The sequence below is a fragment of the Pristiophorus japonicus genome, chromosome 4, assembly GCF_044704955.1.
Source record: "Pristiophorus japonicus isolate sPriJap1 chromosome 4, sPriJap1.hap1, whole genome shotgun sequence".
Classification (NCBI taxonomy): Eukaryota; Metazoa; Chordata; class Chondrichthyes; family Pristiophoridae; genus Pristiophorus; species Pristiophorus japonicus.
The window spans coordinates 98,698,640-98,723,086 of record NC_091980.1 but is presented as its reverse complement, the minus strand read 5'-3'; the positions used below and the strand labels follow the sequence as shown (position 1 = coordinate 98,723,086).

Here is a 24,447-nt window from a genome sequence, read left to right as displayed (position 1 = left end):
CTACAACAGGACGCGTCCTATAATGATGAGGGTCCTACTCAACGGGATAACTGTCAACATATGGAGCTGGATACGGGATCGAGTCAATCTTTCATGGGCGCTCAACAATTTGAACAAGTGTGGCCGCATAAAAGAGACAGACCAAAACTCACAAGGGTCAACACCAAACTAAGGACCTATACCAAAGAAATCGTACCACTGCTGGGGAGAAGCTGGCTGGCAAAACTAAACTGGAAATGGGATGATGTCCATGCCATGTCATTAGAGGAATGGACCTCCTGCTCAACAGTTATAAAGCGATTTGAACATCTCTTTCAGCCAGGTGTGTGCACTTTCAAAGGGGCCAAAGTCAAAATCTACATCACACAGGATGCAAGACCGGTCCATCACAAGGCTGTACCCTATGTGATGAGGGAAAAGATTGAACACGAACTAGACAGGCTTCTGCGGGAAGGCATTATATCACCTGTGGAATTTAGCGACTGGGCAAGTCCCATCGTCCCAGTCATGAAGCCTGATGGATCCGTACGAATCTGTGGGGACTACAAATCTACCATAAACAGAGTCTCCCTACAGGACCAGTACCCGCTGCCCAGAGAGGAGGACTTATTTGCCACATTGGCTGGAGGTAACCTTTTCTCAAAATTAGACCTCACATCTGCGTATATTACGCAAGAATTGACCGAGGAATCCAAGCTACTCACCACCATCAACACACATCGAGGCCTTTTCATGTACAATCAATGCCCATTCGGCATCAGGTCGGCAGCTGCCATATTCCAGCGCAACATGGAGAGTCTGCTCAAGTCCATCCCGGGGACGGTTGTATTTCAAGACGACATACTTATCACGGGCAGGGATACCGACTCCCACCTCCGTAATTTGGAGGAAGTACTAAAGCGGTTGGATCGGGTATGCCTACGAGTCAAGAAATCCAAATGCCTGTTTCTCGCACCCGAGGTTGAATTTTTGGGCAGAAGGATTGCTGCTGATGGAATTCGCCCAACCGAGTCCAAAACAGAAGCAATTCGCCTGGCACCCAGGCCCCGGAATGTCTCAGAACTGTGCGCCTTTCTCGGGCTACTCAATTATTTTGGGAACTTTATGCAGAACTTAAGCACGCTGCTGGAGCCTCTCCACGTGCCACTCAGGAAGGGGTGCGATTGGTTTGGGGGGGACGCCCAGGAACACGCCTTCAATAAGGCACGCAACCTTCTGTGTTCCAACAGTGTTTTGACTTTCTTTGGCCCAGGTAAAAAGCTAGTTCTCACATGCGATGCGTCAGTGTATGGGGTTGGGTGTGTTTTGCAACATGTCAATAGTGCGGGCAAATTACAACCCATAGCTTATGCCTCCAGGTCACTTTCGCGGGCGGAGCACGGGTACGGAATGGGAGAGAAGGAGGCGCTCACGTTCGTGTACGGTGTCAAAAAGATGCACCAATACCTTTTTCGGGGCCAAGTTCGCGTTAGAAACCGACCACAAGCCCCTCACGTCCCTACTATCTTAGAGCAAGGCAATAAATGCCAAAGCCTCAGCGCGAATTCAACGGTGGGCACTCATGCTGGCGTCCTACGACTATACCATAAGGCACAGACCAGGCACAGACAACTGTGCCGACGCGCTCAGCAGGCTACCCCTGGCGACCACGGAAGGGTCTGATGAATAGGACTGTGAGATAGTCATGGAAATCAATGCCTTTGAGTCCACAGGTTCGCCCATGATGGCTCGCCAAATCAGAGCCTGGACAGCCAGCGACCCCACGTTATCCTTAGTAAAAAGATGTGTCCTAACCGGTGACTGGGCAGAGGCTCGCGATGCCTGCCCCGAGGAATTAAAACCCTTTCACAGGCGCATGCATGAGCTATCACTACAAGCAGACTGCCTGATGTGGGGCAGCCGAGTAGTCATGCCTCTGCGAGGCAGAGAGACATTTGTCCAGGAGCTCCACTGCGAGCACCCGGGGATCGTTCTCATGAAGGCCATAGCCAGATCCCACATCTAGTGGCCTGGTATTGACGCGGACTTGGAGCTCTGCATCCGAAGGTGCACCATTTGTGCCCAACTCAGAAATGCCTCCAGGGAGGCTCCCCTGAGCCCCTGGCCCTGGCCACCAAACCGTGGTCGCGGGCGCACATAGACTATGCGGGCCCATTCATGGGCAAAATGTTCCTCGTAGTTGTAGATGCATTTTCAAAATGGATCGAATGCACCATTTTAAACTCTAGCACAACATCCACCACTGTGGAGAGCCTCGCAACCATGTTTGCAACGCACGGAATCCCTGACATATTGGTCAGTGACAATGGTCCGTGCTTCACCAGCGCAAAATTCCAAGATTTTATAATTGACCACGGCATAAATCACGTCAAGACGGCACCGTTCAAGCCGGCCTCCAACGGCCAGGCGGAGAGAGCATTGCAAATCATTAAACAAGGCATGCTTAAAATCCAAGGTCCCACGCTGCAGGGTCGCCTGTCACGACTGTTGCTGGCATACAGATCTCGTCCGCACTCATTGACTGGGATCCCCCCCGCGCAACTGTTGATGAAAAGGACTTTAAAAACAAGGCTCTCATTAATCCTCCCAGACATGCACGAAATCGTTGAGGCAAAGTGCCTTAAGCTGACTGAGTACCATGACAGAAATTCGAGGGGGAGATGGAATGAGATGGGGTCAAAGTGTTTGTACTAAACTATGGCAGGGGTCCCAAATGGCTTGCAGGGACAGTAACGGGCAAGGAAGGAAACAGGCTACTGGTAGTACAAATGGACAATGGCAAAACCTGCCGAAGGCATATAGACCAAGTCAAAAGCAGATTTACCAACAACACTGCGAAACCAGAGGCAGACTACAATGTGGAACTCGCACCATGCCTGGTGGACAGACAGAGGGAACAACCTGAGGAAAGGGCAATCCCAACAGACAGCCCAGGCGAGTCAACAACAATCACACCAATCGAAACAGACAGCCCAGGCGAGATACCAGCAACCACACCCAAAGAAAAACAGACACCAAGGCAAACAACTGAACCACAACTCAGATGCTCCACGCGAGAGCGTAGACCACCTGAGAGACTGAACCTATAAAGACAATAAGACCTTGGAGGAGGGTGATATCATGTATCTTACATTATTATGTATAACTGTATCCTAACATGCTATACATGACGGTAATAAGATATGACCTGTAACCACCAGCATATTTTACCACCAGGGGTGCACTTGCAAGAGACAGGTATATAAGGACAGGTCTCAGGCAAGTGCAGCATTCCAGAGCTGTTAAATAAAGGTGCAGATCCAGAGTGACCTTGACTTCACTACATGCCTCGTGTGAATCTGTACTGAGGGGACAGGACTTTACATCTACTTTAGCTGAGCTATTTAAAGGAGCAAAGGACAGATGTCACTTGAAGGCTGGTGAAGGTGGAAGCCAGGTTGTGAGAGGTGAATTCGTTGTGTGCTAACAATTTGATAAAACTCAATCCTTAATTATGTCGGTTCAAAGGCAGAAAGCAGCCCCCAGATTTAGTGATGCCTCCTTGGAGCTATTACTCCAAGGATTCAGGGCCCACAGAGATATTCTCTTCCCTGTTGATGGGAGAAAGAGGCCAGCTGCTCAGATGAAAAATGCCTGGCTGGAGATTGCAGAAGAAGTGAGCAGGAGGAGTGTTGTTGATAGGGCATGGATCCAGTGTCGGAAATGCTTTAACAAGCACATGCGGTCAGGAAAGGTGAGCACAATACCACATTGCCCTATGTACAATGTGTGTGTCACCTCCAACTCCCTCACATTGCCTTCCCAGCCTTCTTCCGCACCTCACTCATCACACCAACCTACCTTTCAGGTGCACCCATCCCTCACTGTCTAGACCCATACTCACATCCCAATCTGACCATCCACCATTGACATTCACTCTCATCTTAGTACACTGTAATGCCTCTCCTCATAGTTAGTCTCCAAAGATGCTATCCATCCATCCCTTCCACTCATTCCATGACTCTCACTTAAAGGTCTCTTGTTTCCTTCCTTGTAGGAGAAGAGAGCACAGAATACCCAAGAGAGGCAGCGAGCCAGTGGTGGCCCATCAGTCATAGCCACACTGACTGCAGTAGAGGGGGAGGCCCTGGAGCTGAGTCACTTGGGGAGCTGCTGGCAGTGGGAGATGGAGAGAGGGGGACCTCCCAGCTACCTGGTGAGAGAATTAAATATCATACAGCCACATGGCATACAGCAGTCACTCATGTTGTTTTAATGTCAGCAACCAGTGAAATATCATCAAGTGCATAATGTTCACTTAAAACATTATTCTAACAGTTCTAATTCATGTTTTTACTATTCCACAGGCCCCTCAAGAGTCCCCTCCCCCAAAAGTCCAGCCAGAGGAGGAAAGCGACTCCTCAGAGGAGGTCGTGGAATCTGAGGGTGCACCGTCACAGGTCGGTACAGGGGGCATGCACACCAGTGCAGACAAACACACGTTGGTGGGACCAGTGAGTCAGATAGTTGTGTTGTCACCTGTTGTCTCCCAGATCACATGTGCGCCAGAGCAGAAGGTGCAGACAGGGACAACAGTGGAGAGTCCTCGTTGGAGGGTGCAGGACATTCCAAGCAGTGCTTGTTATGTATGTAACTATGTATTACTTGCCACCAGAGGGCACGACTGTTGGAGCCCTAATGGTCACCTGCACACATGTGCAGGGCCAGTATAAAAGGTTGGCTGCCATGTTGTTTAAACACACTGGAGTTGTAATAAAAAAGACTAAGGTCACACTAAGTTTAGCTCACAGTATTCAGCCTCGTGGAGTTCTTGTATATCTAACAATTGGCGACAAGTAACAGAATATGAACCTTTACGCAACCATGGCTACCATTGGAATATTGGAGAGATTCGTAGAGGGTGATGATTGGAAAGCCTTCTTCGAGCATCTCGACCAGTACTTTGTGGCCATGGAGCTGGAAGGAGACACTAATGCGGCCAAGCGCAGGGCGGTTCTCCTCAATGTCTGTGGGCCTAAAATATACGGCCTCATCAGGAATCTGCTCGCACCAACAAAATCAATGGAGAAGGAATATACAGAGTTGTGTACGCTGGTTCGGGACCACTTCAAGCCGAAGGAGAGTATCCTCATGGCCAGGTATCGTTTTTACATGCACTATCACTCCGGGGACCAGGACGTGGCAGATTATGTCGCCGACCTGAGACGCCTCGCGGGACCTTGCGATTTTGGAGCTGCGTTGGGGCAAATTCTGCGGGACTTTTTAATGCATGTGCATCAGCCATGAGGTCATTCTTTGAAAGCTGCTGGCTGACGAAACCCTAGACCTGAGCAGGGCCATCGCGATTGCCCAGGCATGCATGGCCACGGACGATAACACCAAACAGATATCTTCGAAGCTCACCGTCAAGTACTGTTCATAAAATGACATCGCTAGCAGGCCGAACTGCATATGGCAGGGCCTATATGTCTGCGGCTGCAAGACCTGTGATGACTCCGAGTCCGCCATCGGGGGTGAATGTAAATCAGTTAGCACCGTATTGGTGCTGCGGGGGTAATCATCGGGCCCATCAATGTTGAATCAAGCACTACGTGTGCAAAGGCTGCGCAACAATGGGTCACCTCCAGCGAATGTGCAAACGTGCTGCGACACACCACGTGGCAGAGGATGATCAATCCGGCGCGGATCACGCAGCACAGGCAACTCAACCCGAGGAAGAAGTGGAGGGGGTACATACCTTCACCACCAAGAGCCCTCCTATAATGCTGAAATTCAAATTAAATGGAGTTCCTGTATCCATGGAGTTGGGCACGGGTGCGAGTCCGTCAATAATGAGCCAGAAAGCTTTCGAGAAACTGGGGCAATAAAGCACAAAGGCCCAAACTGAGCCCGATTAATGCAAAGCTGCGTACCTACACCAAAGAGCTCATACCAGTCATTGGAAGTGTGGCAGAGAAGGTATCGTATGATGGAGCTCTGCATGACTATCATTGTGGATTGTTCCAGGCAATGGCCCAACGCTGTTCGGCAGAAGCTGGCTACAAAAGATTAGATGGAATTGGAATGACATCAAAACACTATTTTCAGTGGATGACGCCTTGTGTGCTCAAGTGCTGAGCAAGTTTCCCTCACTATTCGAACCAGGCATCAGCAACCTCACAGGCGCCAAGGTACAGATCCATCTCGGCCCCGATGCACGGACTGTCCATCACAAGGCTCGGGCGGTTCCGTACATCATGAGGGAGAAAGTCGAGATCGAACTGGACAGACTCCAATGCGAAGGAAACATATCGCCAGTCGAGTTCAACAAGTGGGCCAATCCAATTGTTCCGGTGTTGAAAAGCGATGGCACGGTCAGAATCTGCGGAGACTACAAGGTAATAATTAACCGAGCCTCAGTACAGGACCAGTACCCGCTGCCCAAGGTTGATGACTGTTCGCAACGTTAGGGGGGGTAAGTCGTTCACGAAGTTGGACTGAACCTCCGCCTGCATGACACAGGAGCTGGCTGAATCTTCGAAAAGACTGATGTGCATCAACACACACAAAGGGCTGTTTATATATCACAGGTGCCCTTTCGGGATTCGCTTGGCTGCAGCCATTTTCCATAGAAACAAAGAGTTTGCTGAAATCTGTTCCGCGCACCGTTGTGTTTCAAGATGACATCCTGATCACCGGTCATGACACCATTGAACACCTACACAACCTGGAAGAGGTTCTAAGTCACCTAGACAGAGTGGGACTCAGGCTGAAACGCTCCAAGTGTGTTTTCCTGGCGCCAGAAGTTGAATTTTTGGGGAGAAAGATTGCAGCAGACGACATCAGGCCCACAGACTCAGACAGAGGCCATCAAGAAGACGGAGCTGCGTTCGTTCCTTGGACTCCTCAACTATTTCGGTAACTTTCTACCTGGGTTGAGTGCGTTGTTAGAGCCTTTGCACATGCTGCTACATAAGGGTGATGACTGGGTTTGGGGCAAATCTCAAGACACAGCCTTTGAGAAGGCCAGGAACCTGCTGTGTTCAAATAAGTTACTTGTACACTGTGACCCATGTAAACATTTAGTGCTAGCTTGTGATGCCTCATCGTATGGGGTTGGCTGTGTGTTACAGCAAGCCAATGTATCGGGCAACCTCCAACCAGTTGCATACGCATCTAGAAGCCTGTCTAAGACTGAGGGAGCCGATAGTATGGTCGAGAAAGAGGCGTTAGCATGTGTATATGGGGTTGAGAAAATGCACCAATGTCTATTTGGACCGGTTTGAGCTTGAAACTGACCACAAGTCTCTCATTTCACTGTTTTCAGAGAGCAAAGGAATAAACACCAATGTTTCATCCCGCATCCAAAGATGGACACTAACATCCGCCTATGACTATGTTATTCGCCACAGACCAGGCACTGATAACTGTGCCGATGTTCTCAGCCGGCTACCATTACCCACCACTGGGGTTGAAATGGCGCAGCCCGCAGACTTGCTACTGGTCATGGATGCTTTTGAGAGCGAGGGGTCACCCGTCACGGCTCGTCAGATCAGGACCTGGACCAGCCAGGATCCTGTGCTATCATTAGTAAAGAGTTGTGCCCTAAATGGGAACTGGTTGGCAGTTCCCAGAGAAATGCAAGATGAAATTAAGCCATTTCGCCGACGCAAAGATGAAATGTCCATCCAGTCGGATTGTCTCTTATAGGGTGTCGCGTGATTTTGCCAAACAAAGGCAGGGAAATATTTATACGCGACCTACACAGTACCCACCCAGGCATTATCATGATGCAGGCAATTGCCAGGTCACATGTTTGATGGCCCGGCATTGACTCAGACTTGGAGTCATGCTTGCATCAGTGCAACACTTGCTCGCAACTGAGCAAAGCACCAAGGGAGCCTCCACTGAGTCTGTGATCATGGCCCTCCAAACTGTGGTACAAGATCCACGTAGATTTTACCGGTCCCTTTCTAGGAAAGATGTTTTAGTAGTAGTGGACACTTACTCCAAATGGATTGAGTGCGTAATCATATCATCCAGCACGTCCACAGCCACCATTGAAAGCCTCCAGGCCATGTTTGCCACCCATGGCTTGCCCGATGTCTTTGTCAGCGACAATGGACCGTGTTTCACCAGCTTGGAATTCAATGAGTTTATGACCCGCAATGGCATCAAGCATGTCAGGTTTGCTCCGTTTAAGCCTGCGTCCAACGGTCAAGTGGAGCGGGCAGTCCAAACAATCCAGCAGAGCATGAAACGTGTGACGGACGGCTCCCTGCAGACCCGCTTGTCTCGCATTCTGATCAGTTACCGGGGTTCCCCCAGCAGAATTGCTAATGAAAAGAGCCCTCAAAACCAGGCTCTCCCGAGTCCACCCGGATCTTAATGATCACGTGGAAAGCTGGCGACACCGGCAGAACATATACCACGATCGCACGGCTGTTTCACATGACATTGATTTTAACGACCCTGTGTTTGTCCTGAATTCCGGTCATGGTCCCAAGTGGGTTGCTGGCACTGTTTTGGCCAAGGAAGGAAATAGGGTGTTTATAATCAAACTGTTAAATGGCCAAACATGCAGAAAGCATTTAGATCAGACCAATTTCGATTTACTGACAACCAGGAACGACTTGAAGAGGACATCACCATCGACGATCCACCAACACACACCCAACGAGCGATCGACCTCGCTGTCAATCACGAGGATGAACCCACCGTTTCTGACAGTCCGGTCAGACCAGCCACCATGCAGTGCAGCAGTGGTCCGACCAATTCACACACACCAGGGTTTGAACTTTGACGATTAACCAGGGAGCGAAGGGCTCCGGATCGCCTCAACTTGTAAATAACTTGTACCAATGACTTTGGGGGGGAGTGATGTTATGTATGTGACTATATAGTACTTACCACCAGATGACGCGACTGTTGGAGTCCTAATGGTCACCTGTACACCCGTGCAGGGCCAGTATAAAAGGTTGGCTGCCATGTTGTTTAGACACTCTGGAGTTGTAATAAAGAAGACTAAGGTCACACTAAGTTTAGCTCACGGTACTCAGCCTCATGGAGTTCTTGTATACCTAACAGTGCTCAGTTAGACGAAGATGCTGAACACCGGGGACCATCCACAAAACAGGTGATTCTTGAGGAGCAGCAAAAAATGTGGGAAGCTCTGGCAGCTTTTCCAGCTGTGAGGTGCTTGATTTTAGGGAGAATGGAGGAGTCCATCTCCAGCATGACCAGAGTGATGTCGCAGGCCATGACTATGATGTGCATGTCCATGGAAAGGTTGGCCACCTGCATGGAGCATCAAATGCAGCATTCAAACAAATGCATTCTTGCTGAGAACAACAGCTTGCACACTCTGATTGCAGCCATATCTCGGGTGGATAGAAACCTAGACTTGGCCGTTCATCGCCCCACTGATGTGCAGCAAAGTGCTCTCTAGCTCCTTGCTAGCAGATAAGTGAGAGTGGACCATGAGAGGGATGATGCTGAGAGGGGACATGGAAGTGGGGCCTCTGCTCAAAGCACTCCCACTTCTCCCCCCTTGACCTCACCCCAGTCAGAATCCCACATGTTGCCTTGTATCCTGATGGCAATGTCTGCCCCTGCACAGGTGGAGGAGGAGCAGTTTTCGGCTGGGCCCTCACAGGCTCCAGATGGTTCAGCATCTGGGTGCCATATAGGTGCACTGGTACAATGTAACTAAATCGTGCCATTTGAAGGTCATCCTGGCTCTCCCAGGCAGCAATATGTGCTGCTGTTAGTGCCAGGTCCACTTCAGGTTCGTCCTCCTTGTGTTTCTCCTGCTCCTCCGCCTCCAAAGAAGAAGAAAAAGAAGTCTGCGCTTTGCGCCTTGCTCCTCTTGCATCTCCAATCCTTGCTGCTGCGCTATGTTGTGCAGAGTGCAACATACCACAATAATTTTGGAGATCCTGGCTGGTGCGTATTAAAGGGCTCCTCCTGATCTGTCCAGGCATCTGAAGCACATCTTCATCATCCCGATTACTTGCTTTATTACACATCTCATTATCTGGCTTTGATTGTAGCGCTCCTTGGCCTCATTGCTTGGCCTCCTCAAGGGTGTCATCAGCCAAGTATTCAGTGGCTAGCCCTTGTCTCCAAGCAGTCAGCAGGTAAGTCTGGTCAGAGGTGCAAAGAGCTGAGAAAGTGAACTGGCACAGAATGAATGAGTCTTGGCAGTTCCCTAGGAATCTGGCACACACATGTTTGATGATCGTTTTGTGGTCATTGTGATCCACAAACACTGTCATTTGTTCAATTTCCACAATTGTAGCTGTGCTCTCGCCTTATTTTCACTGGCAATCTTTGGCAAGCCTAGAAATCCTGTGGACAGCCAGTAAAAGCTGCAAAATCAGGTAAACAAAGGTGTTCATAGCCTCCTTACGAGCTCTAGACTGCTTTGATTAGGTCACCCGCCTCTTTCTCTCTCTCTCTCTCTCTCTCGGGGATCTCTGGCACACAGACTAATGCACTGCATTAAAGGCGGAAGCTGACGGGTTGAAGTCGGCTTCCCGATCCATTGCCAATTTTAGCGCTTTTAACTCGCAAACTCATACACACTTCAAAGTAAAAATTCAGCCCCAAGCGTGTAGCTGAACCCAACCAGCAATCATTTATCCCTATTCAAAAGGTTCTCAGTATTCCTAAGGCCAGTCAGAAGAGCTGGCTCCCATTGAAATTAATGGAACTGCAACAGAACTTGCACAAAACTGCTTGGATAACCAACAGCACTGGAACTATTCACTGGAGGTGTGAAAATTCAAAATGTTGACCCGCAAAATCAACCTGAGAGGAAAGATTTCATTTGCTTGCTAGTTGAGATAAAATTGTAAATTCCAAGGGGTTGAAAGTCGGTCCTGCCGTTGTTGAGGCGGTGACACCGGCTGAGTGCTGATTTTATTGCCAGCCGGCAGTTGCCACCTCAAACCGCAAAATTCAGTTTTGCCGCCCAAAGATGAGAGAGCACCACTAAAAGTGACGTTGCACACTCATCCTCGGGCACCTACGGAGCGTCAGCTCAGGAGGCCAACTGAATTTCGCGACGGTAGGCTGCCAGCATGCGAGTTTTTAAAAAAAAAAGTTTCCCACATTTTCCCTGGCCCCATTAATACCTCAATGCTAAAATAAATAAACAGAGGCACTTACCTTGATCCCCGGACGCTTTCTGAGGCTGTACGGATGCCTGCCGGTAAGACCACCATACTCACCTAATTTCCCAGCGGTAGCGGCGAAGGGGGTGTTGCACGCTCGATGATGCCACCACGTGGGTGGTGGCCGAGAGTGCAGCGGTACGTTTTGCCATCGCCCCCACCGCCCAACTAAATTTCCTGACAGACCAGGAACACGGTCACCGCCGACGGTAAGAACTTAGCTGCCCGTTAGTCGTCCCTCTCTAGCTGTAATGAACGGCGTAAGAAAACTAATTTCGACCCCTAAGATTCTATGTATATTTTTGTGGGAGGAGTATTTTAAACAGAAATCCTCTTCCTTGCCCTCAAATTTTATTCACCAGCATTAGGAAAACGAGAAAAGATATTCGGCTAAAAATGTGGGGGCTTAACGCCACCCGTTACTGGCAAAAAAACTCCATTTTCAACGCCCCGGTAGCACTGCCAGTAAGTAGTAGTGCCTTGCAAAAAAAAAAATGGTGGAGTGGTGACGTGCCCCGCCGGCTTAATGTCACCATGACCAACTTCGACCCTAGCACTGAGTCCAGCGCTGGGTCATAACCACAGGGAAACCCAATGTGCAACCAGACTGACAGCTCCTCTTAAATGGACACACACATCTTTCAGGTAAGTTTGTATTTAAACTTTTGGACTGGGTTTTTTGATTTTATTGAAGTAGTGGTTGCTGCAATAGATGTTAAAAGTGTTTTTAAGTGTGTAGCGAGTGCTGCTGGGTTCTTGCAAGGCCTTGGCTGGTAAAAGAAGGACTCTGAGAAGACAGAAAATGCTGCAAACACTCAACAGGTCAGGCAACATCCATGGAGAGAGAAACAGAGTTCACGACTCAGATGGGATGTTGTCATTTCAGATTTACAGCATCTGCTTGCAGAGGGCAGAAGATGACACAGAAGAGTATGAAGCCAAAGAAGAGGAAGCAGAAGAGGAGGATGCATTTCAGACAGTCCTTTCTGGCTGGGCACTGGAGACAGGTGGTGGGTGCCACATTGCTGGCAGTGACAGCCTCGGTGACGTGGTCCCACATCATTTTTTCTGGAGGGCCTGTTACAATGTTGACCCCATGCACAAAGCTGGAGTGCTGCGTGTGAGACCCTGGGTGCTCCTGCCCTGGCTTGCTGAGCCAGTTGTGTTAGTGCTGAAGCACTTTTCCCAATTTTTGAGGTATGGAAGGGAATTCAGCTTCAAGTGGTGAAGAATCCCATTTGGGATTTCTTTTTAATGGTGAATATTTTATTGAAAGGCAGTAAGGGCTGAAAGCTGCATTTTTTTACTGCATTTTATTTTTTATCAGTTCTGAATGCATTGCCCCTTTAATTGCTCACAATTCCTTGCGAACGCCACACCCTCGCTCCCAGAGACTGTAAGAAGAAGCAACACTGACTGTGGACAGCAACTTCAGCATGGAGACCTTCATTAACGCCACCAAGAGGGCATTCCATAGTAAGTTAGCGCTGAGCTACACATCACCAACTCCTGGCATGATTTTTTGAATGCTGGCGTTGTGGCCATTAACTCAACTTGCCAATGACACCGGCATTTCCCTTGGTGTACACGAATTTTCCTCCCAAAGAATGTTATGTGTTATATGTTATAATTAGCATGAATATGTAAATGATTCACAGTGTAAGGTTTAAAATGTTTGAAAGAGATAAGAATATAGAATAGGGGAGTGAAACTAGAGTCTCCCAGGAGCTTGGATGTTAAAGTGAAAGGCTGAAAAGAAACTGCAAAGTGGATTATTAATTAGCTGGGTGGTAAGAAACAAAGGTCATTGATGGTAATAGTTATAATTGGGAAGATGTATCCAAAGAAATACTATAGTGTCTGGCCCTGAGATTCACAATAATAATTATTATATAACTTTATTGCTTATACATCATTATGTGAATTGCAAAACAGGATAATTAGGGCTAGATTTCCTGTTTTCGGCAAAAACGTTAGTTTTATGCCAAAATTACCATTTTCGCTGCGCTACCGTTTTTATGCCGAACTTTACGTCTGCGTCGATAAATGAGGCATAGCATGACGACTTGCAGGGCAAAGCGCAAGTTTCAGCAACTTTAGTCCGGGGCTGGGGGCACTGCGAGAGAGGCCTTGGGAGGGGGGAAAAAAATAAAAAATAACATTCGAAAAAACTTTCAAAAACATTCACAAAACATTCACAGAATCTTTAGCTACTAAATTGCTGAAAAATAATTAAAAAATAAAACATTTGGCTTACCTTTTTTGCAGGTTTTCATACTTACAGCTGTTGGCAGGGCTGCAGCGACAGGTTTGACCTGTCTGTATTCTGGGCGTGGTGTACGGGTTGGGAGAGTGCTGAAAGTACGACGCAAGCGCTATCTGCGACGTTGCATCTCTCCATGGCGGTACTTGGAAGCACTGCTGCAAAGAGGTACCCGAGGTTCCCGCCAGCTGTGTTTTTGCCACAAAGGGTCAAATTGCAGCAAAAACCCGGTCACAAATCTGCCAAAAGTTGGGCCCTTATTTCATACAGGCTATAAGTATGTCTCTAATGTCATGATTATTTTTTTTCTCTGTGATTTGCTACTGCAAGTGAGCCAGCAACTATGTAATACATATTAGTAATATAGACCATTGTTCTATATATGAATTTAAAAAATATATATTTTTTAGTTCAGTCCAATGATGAAGTGTTGGAAGACAGATTTCAGTTGGAAGATGAAAATGAGGAGGAGAATTTGCCTGACTCTATGTAAGTAGAATAGGGAGATGGTGATAATTCTTCATTGCCATGGTACTGAAAGCTAATCAATTAGCATACCACATAATGGTAGTGTAGTAGAACAAGTGGAATGCTGAATGTGGGGGTGCCACTGAATTTAATGACATATGTAAAAGTACAATTTTAAATTCAGAAGAAGCAGGAGAGAGACACAAACGTTCATTTTAGTTGATAATTTATAGTCTGCACACAGAGCAGCATTAATTATGCATGAAAACTCCAGTGATTTGCCAGATTATTTCTGCATTTACCATCAGTACATGATTCCTTCACACATATTGGAGTGAACTTTGGTTATAGTTTGTGAAACAAAGTTATTTATTAAGCGAGCTATAATCAAGTGATCTGCAATATATGTGTCATCATCATCATAGGCAGTCCCTCAGAGTCGAGGATGACTTGCTTCCACTCAAAGTAAGTTCTCAGGTGGCTGAAGAGTCCAATGCAGGACCTACAGTCTCTGTTACAGGTGGGGCAGACAGTGGTTGAAGGAAAGGGTGGGTGGGGAGCTTGGGTTGTCGCATGCTCCTTCTACTGTCTGCACTTGGTTTCTGCTCGCTCTCGGCGATGAGACTCGAGGTGCTCAGCGCCCTCCAGATGCTCTTCCTCCACTTTGGGCGGTCTTGGGCTAGGGATTCCCAGGTGCCAGTGGGGATGTTGCAATTTATCAATGAGGCTTTGAGGGTGTCCTTGAAATGTTTCCCCTGCCCACCTGGGGCTCGCTTGCCGTGATGAAGCTTCGAGTAGATCGCTTGCTTTGCGCGTCTCGTGGCGGGCATGCAGATGATGTGGCCCGCCCAATGAAGCTGATCGAGTGTGGTCAGTGCTTTGATGCTGGAAATGTTGGCCTGGGCGAGAACACTAATACAGGATTTTGCGAAGGCAGTGCTGGTGGTACTTCTCCAGGGCTTTGAGATGTCTGCTGTATATAGTCCACGTCTCTGAGCTATATAGGAGAGTGGGTATCACCGCTGCCCTGTAGACCATAAGCTTGGTGCCAGATTTGAGATCCTGGTCTTCAAACATTCTTTTCCTCAGGCATTTGTGTAAGGCAATGAAAAACCCTGGGAGATCTTATGAAGAACCTTGGTGTTTTATGGATCTATACACTCTCATATACAGACAGACTTTAAAAACATTGTAATATGGTTTCCTGCATTACCAACAGACATCCTATGTTGTGTTCCTACTACACAGTAATGGCCAAGTTGTCATTTTGTCCTGTTCCTGCCTCAAATTTAAAAATGTTATTTGTAATTGTACCATTAGATTGAACAGAACTGCAATGTTCAGCATTTATTCCAAAATATTATATAGCTGAAATATTTCATAGGTTTCAGGGGAGTGAGGTGCTGTTGAAGTAACCTTGGTGAGTTGCTGTAGTGATTCCTGTAGATTGTACATACGACAGCCACAGTGTGCCCATGGTGGAGGAATGTATATTGAGTCCAGTGGCAGGGGTAAGCTGCTCTGTACTGAATGATATCGAGCTCCTTGAGTATTGTTCAGGTTTCACCCATCCAGGTGAATGGTGTGTATTCAAACACACTCCTGACTTGAGCATTGTAGATGTGGAGAGGCTTTGAGGGGTCAAGGAGATGAATAACTTATCACAGTATTCCTAGTCTCTGTTCTGTTCTTGTTGCCACAATGTTGATATTGTTGGTTCTATTCAGCTTCTGATCAGTAATGACTCGCAGGATGTTGACGATGGGGAAATTGGTGATGGTGGTGTCATTAAAGGCCATGGGAAATGGCCTTGTTCATGACGGTCATTACCTATCAATATGTGAAAGAAAGAAAGCCTTGGATTTATATATTGCCCTTCATGACCACCGGACGTCTCAAAGTGCTTTACAGCCAATTAAGTACTTTTGGAGTGTAGTCACTGTAATGTAACATTGTAATGTGGGAAATGTGACAGTCAATTTGCGCACAAGCAAGCTCCCACAAACAACAATGTGATAATGATCAGATTATCTTTTTTTTGTTATGTTAATTGAGGGATAAATATTGGCCAGGACACCGGGGATAACTATCCTGCTCTTCTTCAAAATAATGCCATGGGATCTTTTACGTCCACTTGAGAGAGCAGACAGGGCCTTGGTTTAACGTCTCATCCAAAAGACGGTGGTGCGAATGTTATGTGCCATTTATCAACCCAAGTCTGGATATTATTCAGGTCCTGTTGCAGGCTGCCATGGGCTGCTTCATTATCTGAGGAGTTGTAAATGGAGGTGAACACTGTGGAATTATCCGTGAACAATCCCATTCCTAACCTTATGATGGAGGGAAGGCTATTAATGAAGTAGCTGAAAATGGTTGGGCTGAAGGTGCTTCCCCAAGAACACCAACAGTATATTTGGTCAATTGTATATGGGTGGTGTATGTTGGCACAATTTACAATGCCAATTTTTGTGACATCTAATACTATCAAAGATATAATGAAGTGTGCCTGAACATCTTGAGTACTAACCAAGATTTGATTATTTACCATAGGAAACCTGTAGGAAGTGGAGACATCAGAAGAACTCAATACACTTCTCTATTTTGCAAAGGTATTTATTTAAAGCTGATTGATCAGAAACTAAATAGGCTATCACAAAAGTTGAGGCAACAACCTTGTACATATTTTGTAACTAATTGTAAACTGCAGTTTATTCAAAGTATGGAGCATTCCTTTTTCTGGGGTCAGTGATATTCCTCACAGTTAGTGGGTTCTATTCTCAGACTGTTGAAGGTACGTTCAGCTGTTTTTGTGGAAATTTACCATGCTGCTATGAATACCATATAATCTTATTTATAGAATATTAATTTATTGTCCATTGTAAGTTGACACCCAATCAAAAATGGGCAGCAATTGTTAGAATTTACCATAAATTGGAACAAACTGCCTGATGTCTTCGAGTGAATATTACATTTACATTGGCAGTAAAGGGTAGATAATAGCAAACAAAGTAAAAAGTACAAGGGATACCACCTTTTTCTGAAGCTGTAGTGCTCAACCAATTTGCCAAAAATAAAGGTACTTTCGTCAGCACAAAAGCTGAATGGCCAACTACCAAAGGGCAAAAGATGGCTTTCATCATGATTATACATAAAGGTAGTTCAGAGTTGCAAAAGTAAATGTGATAACGATGCCAAAGCATTGTTAGAAATGAAAACTGAATAGAATCATAGAAATTTACAGCACAGAAGGAGGCCATTTGGCCCATTGTGTCTGTGCCAGTGGAAAAAGAGCTGCTATCCAGCATAATCCCAATTTCCAGCTTTTGATCCATAGCCTTGCAGGTTACAGCACTTCAAGTACATATCCAAGTATTTCTTAAATGCAATGAGGGTTTCTGCCTCTCCCACCTTTTCAGGCAGTGCGTTCCAGATCCCCCTCCCCCGCCCTCTGGGTGAAAACATTTCTTATCAACTCCCCTCTAATCCTTCTACCAATTACTCTAAATCTATGCTCCTTGGCTATTGACCTCTTTGCTATGGGAAATAGGTCCTTCCTCTCCACTCTATCCATGCCCCTCATAATGTTATACATCTCAACTTTAAAACACAAATGATGGGAAAATATTACAAATCACTGTAACAGTATTCTTTTTCTTTAATACTATTGTATTTTCCAATGAACTGGACTATTGTGGCATTGCAATCATTGTTCAGTTTCTTAAAAATACAAACTATTTATCCATGAATAGTACATAACATACAGCAAGTAACTATGCTGCTATGTACATATATTTTTCAATACCACTATTTATATTTGACTGGTTATCAAAATAAATGTTTCTATTTTTTCCTGTTTCCAATTTTCTCTTTTCTGTTCTCCATGTGAATTCTGATTATAAGTTTAAGTCCCACATGAGAAATTATATTTTGTGACCTTCTGTCATGTAATCTTTCTGGGGTTGCTACTTCAATGGAAGGAAATAAAAGTTATTTTGGTGGTAAAACACAGTTACTACTGAAGAGATTTAGGCCTAGAAATTGGAGATGCTAGTGTTGCCGGTAAGGCCCGTTTTGGAAAAAAAATGGAGGCGCCATTTTCGACTGGGCGGCAACGCTGCCAAATTCCCCGCTCGCTAGGGATATATAGATTATGCAGATCATGACGTCAGTGAGTGTACATTGCTCACCTGATACCCAATCTGCCATTTTGGAGTTTGCCGCTCAACTTTAATTATGACCAGCTGACCAAGTATTGACAAGCAGGTCGGAGCCTCCAGCAGTTACTTAAAGTGATCATCAGCAACAACTTGCAGCTGACATGTTTGACTGACTCTGTGTAACTTTCTGCAACTCTAGCAGCTTTCTAAACTTATTTCAAGTTCCTGAGGTGACAGGGAATGTTGGTGGAAGTGGAGAACACCTTCATTCTTATTTAAAGGCTTCTGCTCACACCACTTGTTCACAGCCTTGGGGGCTCTACTGGTAGTCCCTCACGCGCTCAAGTAACTTTGGGAGGCAGTGAAGAAGATGCTCGCAGAGGGAGGAGGAGGAGGGCCAGGAGGGCTCTGAACAGGAAGCCTTACGCACCTAGGGTTTTCAAAGAGCACTTCTCTTATATCCACTTAAGCGAGGACAAATGTATTAGGAGACTCGCTTCAGCAAGGAGGTGGTCACAGAACTCTGCCACCTCCTGCAACCAGACCTGCAGCCTGAGAGCAGGGTGACCACGGCTCTCCTAGTGGCCCTCAGTTTATTTGCCAGCGGATCCTTCCAGTCTGCAGCCGGAGACATAGCTAACATCGACCAGTTCGCCGCCCATCGCTGCATCCGAGTGGTCACTGAGGCTCTCTACACCAGGAGAAGGGACTAGCTTGTCTTCTCTCCGAGCACAGAGAAGTACGAGGAGAGTGCGCATGTGGCTTTACCAGGATAGTGGGCTTACCCATGGTGCAGTCCACTTGTGTACAGTGCACCATTGACTGCACACAAGTGGCTTTGCAGATGGCACATAACAATCCTGAGATCTTCCGTAACCACAAAGGCTACCACTCTCTTAATGTGCAGTTGGTGTGTGACCACACCCAGCGCATCCTGATGGTCAATGCCCACTATCCTGGCAGAAGTCATGATGCCTTCATCCGGAATCTGTCCAGTGTGCCAGCAATCTTCTGGCCACCATGTCAAACCTGAGGGTGGCTGCTCGAAGTACAAAGGCTCTGTACCTGGCTGATGATCCCCTTCTACAACCCTTTCCCAGCACTCATATAAATGAGAGGCATTCTGCCACCAGGAACATCATCGAGCAGACCATTGGGCTACTGAAGCAATGGTTCCCCTGCCTTGACTGCTCGGGTGGAGCCCTCCAGTACTCGGCGAAGTGTGTATCCCATTTCGTGGTGGTCTGCATGTTTCACAACTTGGCCATCATGAGGGTGCCGCTCTTGCCAGCAGGGATTGCGGGACCACCTCAGAAAGAGGACGAGGAGGAAGGGAGGAGGCAGGCAGCAAATCCCTCTTCTGCATGGGCTGTCCATGGACGCCTCATCAGACTCCGATTCAAGTGGATGAAACCCCAGATCCCTGTTGCTCACCACATTCCCATCATATCATCCCTTTGTCACGGAATATCACAGTGTCCTCCTGGGCACAAAGCTGAAATGAGAGCCAGCACAAAAAACAAATATTCAAAACAAAATGAATAAATTTATAACTATTCAATTTACATTGCAAACATCAACTAATTACCCTTGTGATCCCTTAGTTCCTGTCGTTCATGTGTCCTTTCCTACTCTAGTGCTCCTACGCAGTGCTCCCCCAGTGGCTGCAGCATGACTGGTGGAAGGTTGCTGACTTTCAGTTGGGGAGACTACAGATGGCTTTGCAGGGAGACCTCGACCAACCATGGACCTAGAAGGCCCGGCTGTAGACTGCCCTACATCGGCATGGGCAGCAGCAGATGGACTAGCTGGCTGACAGGCAGTGGCAAGGGCAATGGCGGAGTGGCAGTGGTGGAATAGGAATGCTGTCATCATGAAAGAGGGCAGTAGGTTGCCACTGCCACTTCCCCAGAGTGACGTCTCAGCATTCCTAGCAATCTGTTGGAGGACAAATTGCTGGCCTGCTGCGATACCCTGCAAGCCCGTTTTGACACTGGTAAACACAGCCACGATGGCAGCAGTCTGAGCTTGGGTGGCAGCAAGCCAAGACTGCACGAGAGCAGTCTGTACTTCCACTGCAGCACTGAGATGTTGGGTCACTTCCATCTGTGCTGCAATGTAAACATGGAACGTTGTCCATCACATGCATCATCTGGGTCCACAAGGTCTCTCCTGAAGTTGTGGTTCAGTTTCAGCCTGGAAATCATGGGCTCCAAGCTCTGTGCAAAGCCCTGTCCAATGATGGAGTCGGACTCCTCCAAGCTCCTGGACACTGCCATGAGGCTTTCTGGCAGGCACCTAGCATTTCGGTGTGCATGGCTGTTGGGTAGAAGGAAGACTTCTCTTCCTTGAGTCGACACCTCGCCTTCGCCCTCCTGATAATAACCTCGGAATCAGTCAAACGAAACCTTCGGTACGACTAATTTATTTCGAGCACATGCAAGGGAACGTTCAAACGTGAACCTTCAAAGTACAAGAGGTTTCAATTACAATTATACAGGTTTTCGAGGGGTGCTCCTACAAAACCATCGATTGGTCTACTGCTACCAGCTGTAAGGGGTTCTGGGGAGTGTTGTGCCTTGGGTGTCTCTCTCTGGGCTTCTGCCCTCTCAGCTTATGCCTGGCCTGTGAGGTACCCTGAGTGCTGCAAGAGCGCTCCTGGAGAGACTGTGTCCACAGCTTATGAAGGGGGTTTTGAGACTCGTGCGTCTCCACAGCTTATGACTAGCCTGTGAGGCACCTGTGAGTGTCAAACACTCCTAACCCCTTTCTTCCCTAGCCTGTGGCACACAGTTGAGCGTTTTCGAGGCACTCCTGGCTTCCCTTACACTGTTCTGAACCAAGACTCACGATCAGGAGATGTAATACAACAGAACTGAGATGAGGCGATTCCAAGAGGAACTTTAAGCTTCCAATTTATTTGACAAGGTGTATCTCAACAAATAGCAATACACCAACAAAACAATCCCCCTAAATCCCACTAAACGGACACAACGAAAATTTTTACACAAATTTAACAGCAGCCCAACCTCCCACCTTCCTGACCTAACTGAGTTGGGAGTTCTGGGGACCAGAGATTATACTCACCACAGTCTTTACAGTCTTTCCAGGTCAAAACGCGGTTTCAGGGTTCTCTTTTTGCTATCTTCAGGATATTGAAGTTACTTTTTCGGTTGTGATTTTCTTGGAAACTTGGTTGTTGTTGCGTCTTGTTGCTGTGGATCTGCCTGAGTCCAGCTCTGAGGGGAAGATCTTTGTGGAAAAAGAGAAGGTTCAGTCTCCAGTAGCGAAAGGAGGCTGAACTGATGCCGTCTCGGGATGGTGGTTTGCTTCTTCTGTCTTCGGTGTCTTCCTTCTGTGTCGAAAGGCTGACTGCTTGCTGGAACACGAGAATGGAACAACTTGTTGGGGCAGAAACCCCTTCTTATATCCAGTTATCCAGCCAGACTTTCGTGCTGAAATAAATCCTTCCCATTGGTGGGCTTGTGATTTTTGAGAAATGCAAGTGTTGTATTTCGCGGGGTTTTTCCACTGGCCATCCCTGATGTTAACCTAATCAAGGGTAGAGTAGGTGTTAATTAGGTTGGCAGGGTGTGGGCCCCCTGTAGCCATTGTTAGGCCCTTGGTTTGTTTTGGATTCCCTACTTAAGGCCTGCATAATATCCCTCCATAGTGTAAACGTGGGGGACAATAGCCCGGTATCGGTGATGAGTCAGTCCGAGTTTTCGAGCAAGGGCACTCCCATTGGCTTGGAGTCTCTTGCTTCGGGCTGACTCTGTCCCACCATTGGCCCTCCGGTGTCCTCCCCTGTCCAATCACTGCCCTGCCAAGGCCACACCGTCTCGGTTTCAATCCACATCTCGTTCTGGGTACCCTGTTCCTTCCAGGACACTGGTCTGATGTTTTACAGACAGATCCCACAGCTCTTTTCCTTCTGGGTAAAATGAGGGTTTTTCGCCCTCCCCTACATAATCCCCCATCTGACACAGTCAGACACCACTCGAGTGTGTCAAAGTTCAGGGTGGTGAGAAAACCCCTGGTCTCCCAAATTGTCCAACTTTCCCCATTTTAACGCTAAATTTGTCCCAGTCCATATACATCATAATCCCTGTTTAACACAGTGCAGAATACAGAATCCAACAGGTTACAATATTTACAACAGCATTATATACATGTGCCTAAGATTACAGCAGTATTTGTCCATTGAGTCTCATTTTGGCTGCCCCAGACATTGTCATTTCAGTCTTAACCGCAAAACAAACAAACCTGCCCTGTAAACTCCACAGGGGCCATGTATGAAAACACGGTAATCCCATGGAATAACAAACAGAATGAGTGTTGCGGTCAAGCTTTGTTTACACGCCATGAGTGTTTAGCAATGGCTCTCCTCTCTGTGTAGTAGCCTTAGGAACTGATTTCTTTTCCTTTTTCTCCTGAGCTTACAGCTTGTAGCTAGCAGATATGCTACAATCAGTAGTTGGCCAATCACCAAGGCGTGCGATCCCACTCGGATCCATGCAGGTATGTCTGCCCGTATCCCCAAATCCCACCATGCTGGGGGTTTAATCTGGGCAATCTCCCCTGCTAGAATTTCAGTTTTCTGCTCCATGGTGTAAAAATGTTTTTGAGACAAATCCACTGCCTGGAGGAGGGCTGTAAGTTTCTCAGGTAGCAGGGCAATGGGATAGCCAAAATGGGCGACACATTGTTGTCGGTGGCTGAGGTTGTTTTGTACCGTGAGGTGAATCGTGGAAGATTCTGGGATGGGTGTAATTCTGGTGTGTGCCACTTGAACCTCTGCCCTGTGTTTAAAGCAAAAGCTGCTGTACGGTATTGGACACCACCTTCCCGGTCCGTGTTCATACTTGTGGTGACACAATATGTCCCACTGCCTATATATGCAAACTGGGGGCATGTGGTTAGGGACCATTACCTCCATTGTGCAATTGATAGGCTCTGCCCCAGCAGGGCTGAACCCACACTGTGGCCTTGCAAAAGCGTTCAAGTGCTGGGAGCACAGGATTACCTGTGCTCCCCTGCTCCGACAACCCGAGAGGTCTGTACCTGTCACAGCATGCTCCCACATTGTGAAATAAGGTGGGACCTCTTGGAATCGAACATGCACTCCTCCACGAATGACTCCCACATTCTCCACTCGGTACAGGGGTGCTGGTCATGGGGATGCCCTCATCACGGACATCCTGACCACCACACCCATGATGGTATGATTTGACTTTCCACAGTCCACCGGTACCGGGTAGGCTTCCGACGCTACACGAAGGCAAACTTCCAATCATCCTTCCCTTGCTGGGGTACTCCGGAGAATTGAGTGGAATTTGGCGTGCACCTTATCTGCACCTCCCCCTTCTCCTGGGTGCAGTATCTTTGCCCCCCCCCCCCTCCTGAGTGCAAATCACACCGTAATTTTATTCACCCAAATTATTAGTCCCGCTATATTTGCCCATCCCCATTGTCGATCCGACCCCTTGCCATGTTGTTTTATGCCTGTTCGTCCAACACTGCAATTTAAGTCCACTGTTGCTCCGACTGTCACAGTCAGCGTTCCTGATTCTTTATCACAACTAATGTCGTCCGAGTCCTTGTAATACAGGCCTTGCTGTTCCTCAGACGGTTGTCCTTGTTATAGGTTACTCCACGATGTTCCCACGAGCACTAGAATCCTGTTAGAAAATAATATTTCGCGGTCATCACTGGTTAATTTAGTGACCATGCTTTTTCAACTGGGTCCAGTGTTTCCACCTGCCGATACCGCTTATAACTCCATATACGCACGTGTCACTTACCATTATTACCTGATAGGGTCCTGTCCATTTGGGTGCGAGCCCGGACCTCTCTGGGGTAATCCTCATCATTACCTGACTGCCTATTTGGGGTATCTGGACCTTCTGCTCTTTAGTGTCATTCTCTAAGTCCTTGATCTCTAGCTTGTGTCTTTAAAACATGTAATTGCTTACAGAGTTCCATCACAAACCTCCGTATCATGTCTTTATGTGGTCCTACGTCCTCGCTTCCTGAAACCAAGACTTCTGGCAGTCTCATTGCCCTTCCAGTTATTAGTTCAAAGGGTGTCAGTCCTGTCGTCCGACTAGGGGTTGCCCCGAGCTTCATCAGAGCCACTTTTAAGATCCTATTCATTCATTCCACCAATCCGGAAGATTCTGGATGGTATGGGATATGGAATTTTTGCCTGATCCCTAGTAAAGCGCAGACCTGTTTCATCACCTTCCCTGTGAAGTGTGTACCCTGATTTGAGTCTAGCTGCAGTGGCATTCCCCATCAGGGTATTATTTCTTCTGCGAGGATCCTGGCCATGGTTTCTGATGAACAATTTCCAGTGGCGAAAGCTTCTACCCATTTTGTAAACTGGCCTATTGTAACTAAG

The 24,447-nt window shown here is 47.3% G+C and overlaps 1 protein-coding gene across 2 annotated transcripts in view; it reads left to right on the top strand.

The window, feature by feature from the left end:
• The window catches only part of LOC139262125 (E3 ubiquitin-protein ligase Midline-1-like), a 141,901-nt gene that overhangs the window by 79,945 nt on the left and 37,509 nt on the right, over positions 1 to 24,447 (top strand). For both annotated transcript variants that reach the window (XM_070877274.1, XM_070877273.1), the window contains 2 exons: positions 13,830 to 13,908; positions 16,438 to 16,496. In XM_070877274.1, coding sequence (XP_070733375.1) covers positions 13,830 to 13,908; positions 16,438 to 16,496 — 138 coding nt within the window. The remainder of the gene's footprint in view (positions 1 to 13,829; positions 13,909 to 16,437; positions 16,497 to 24,447) is intronic.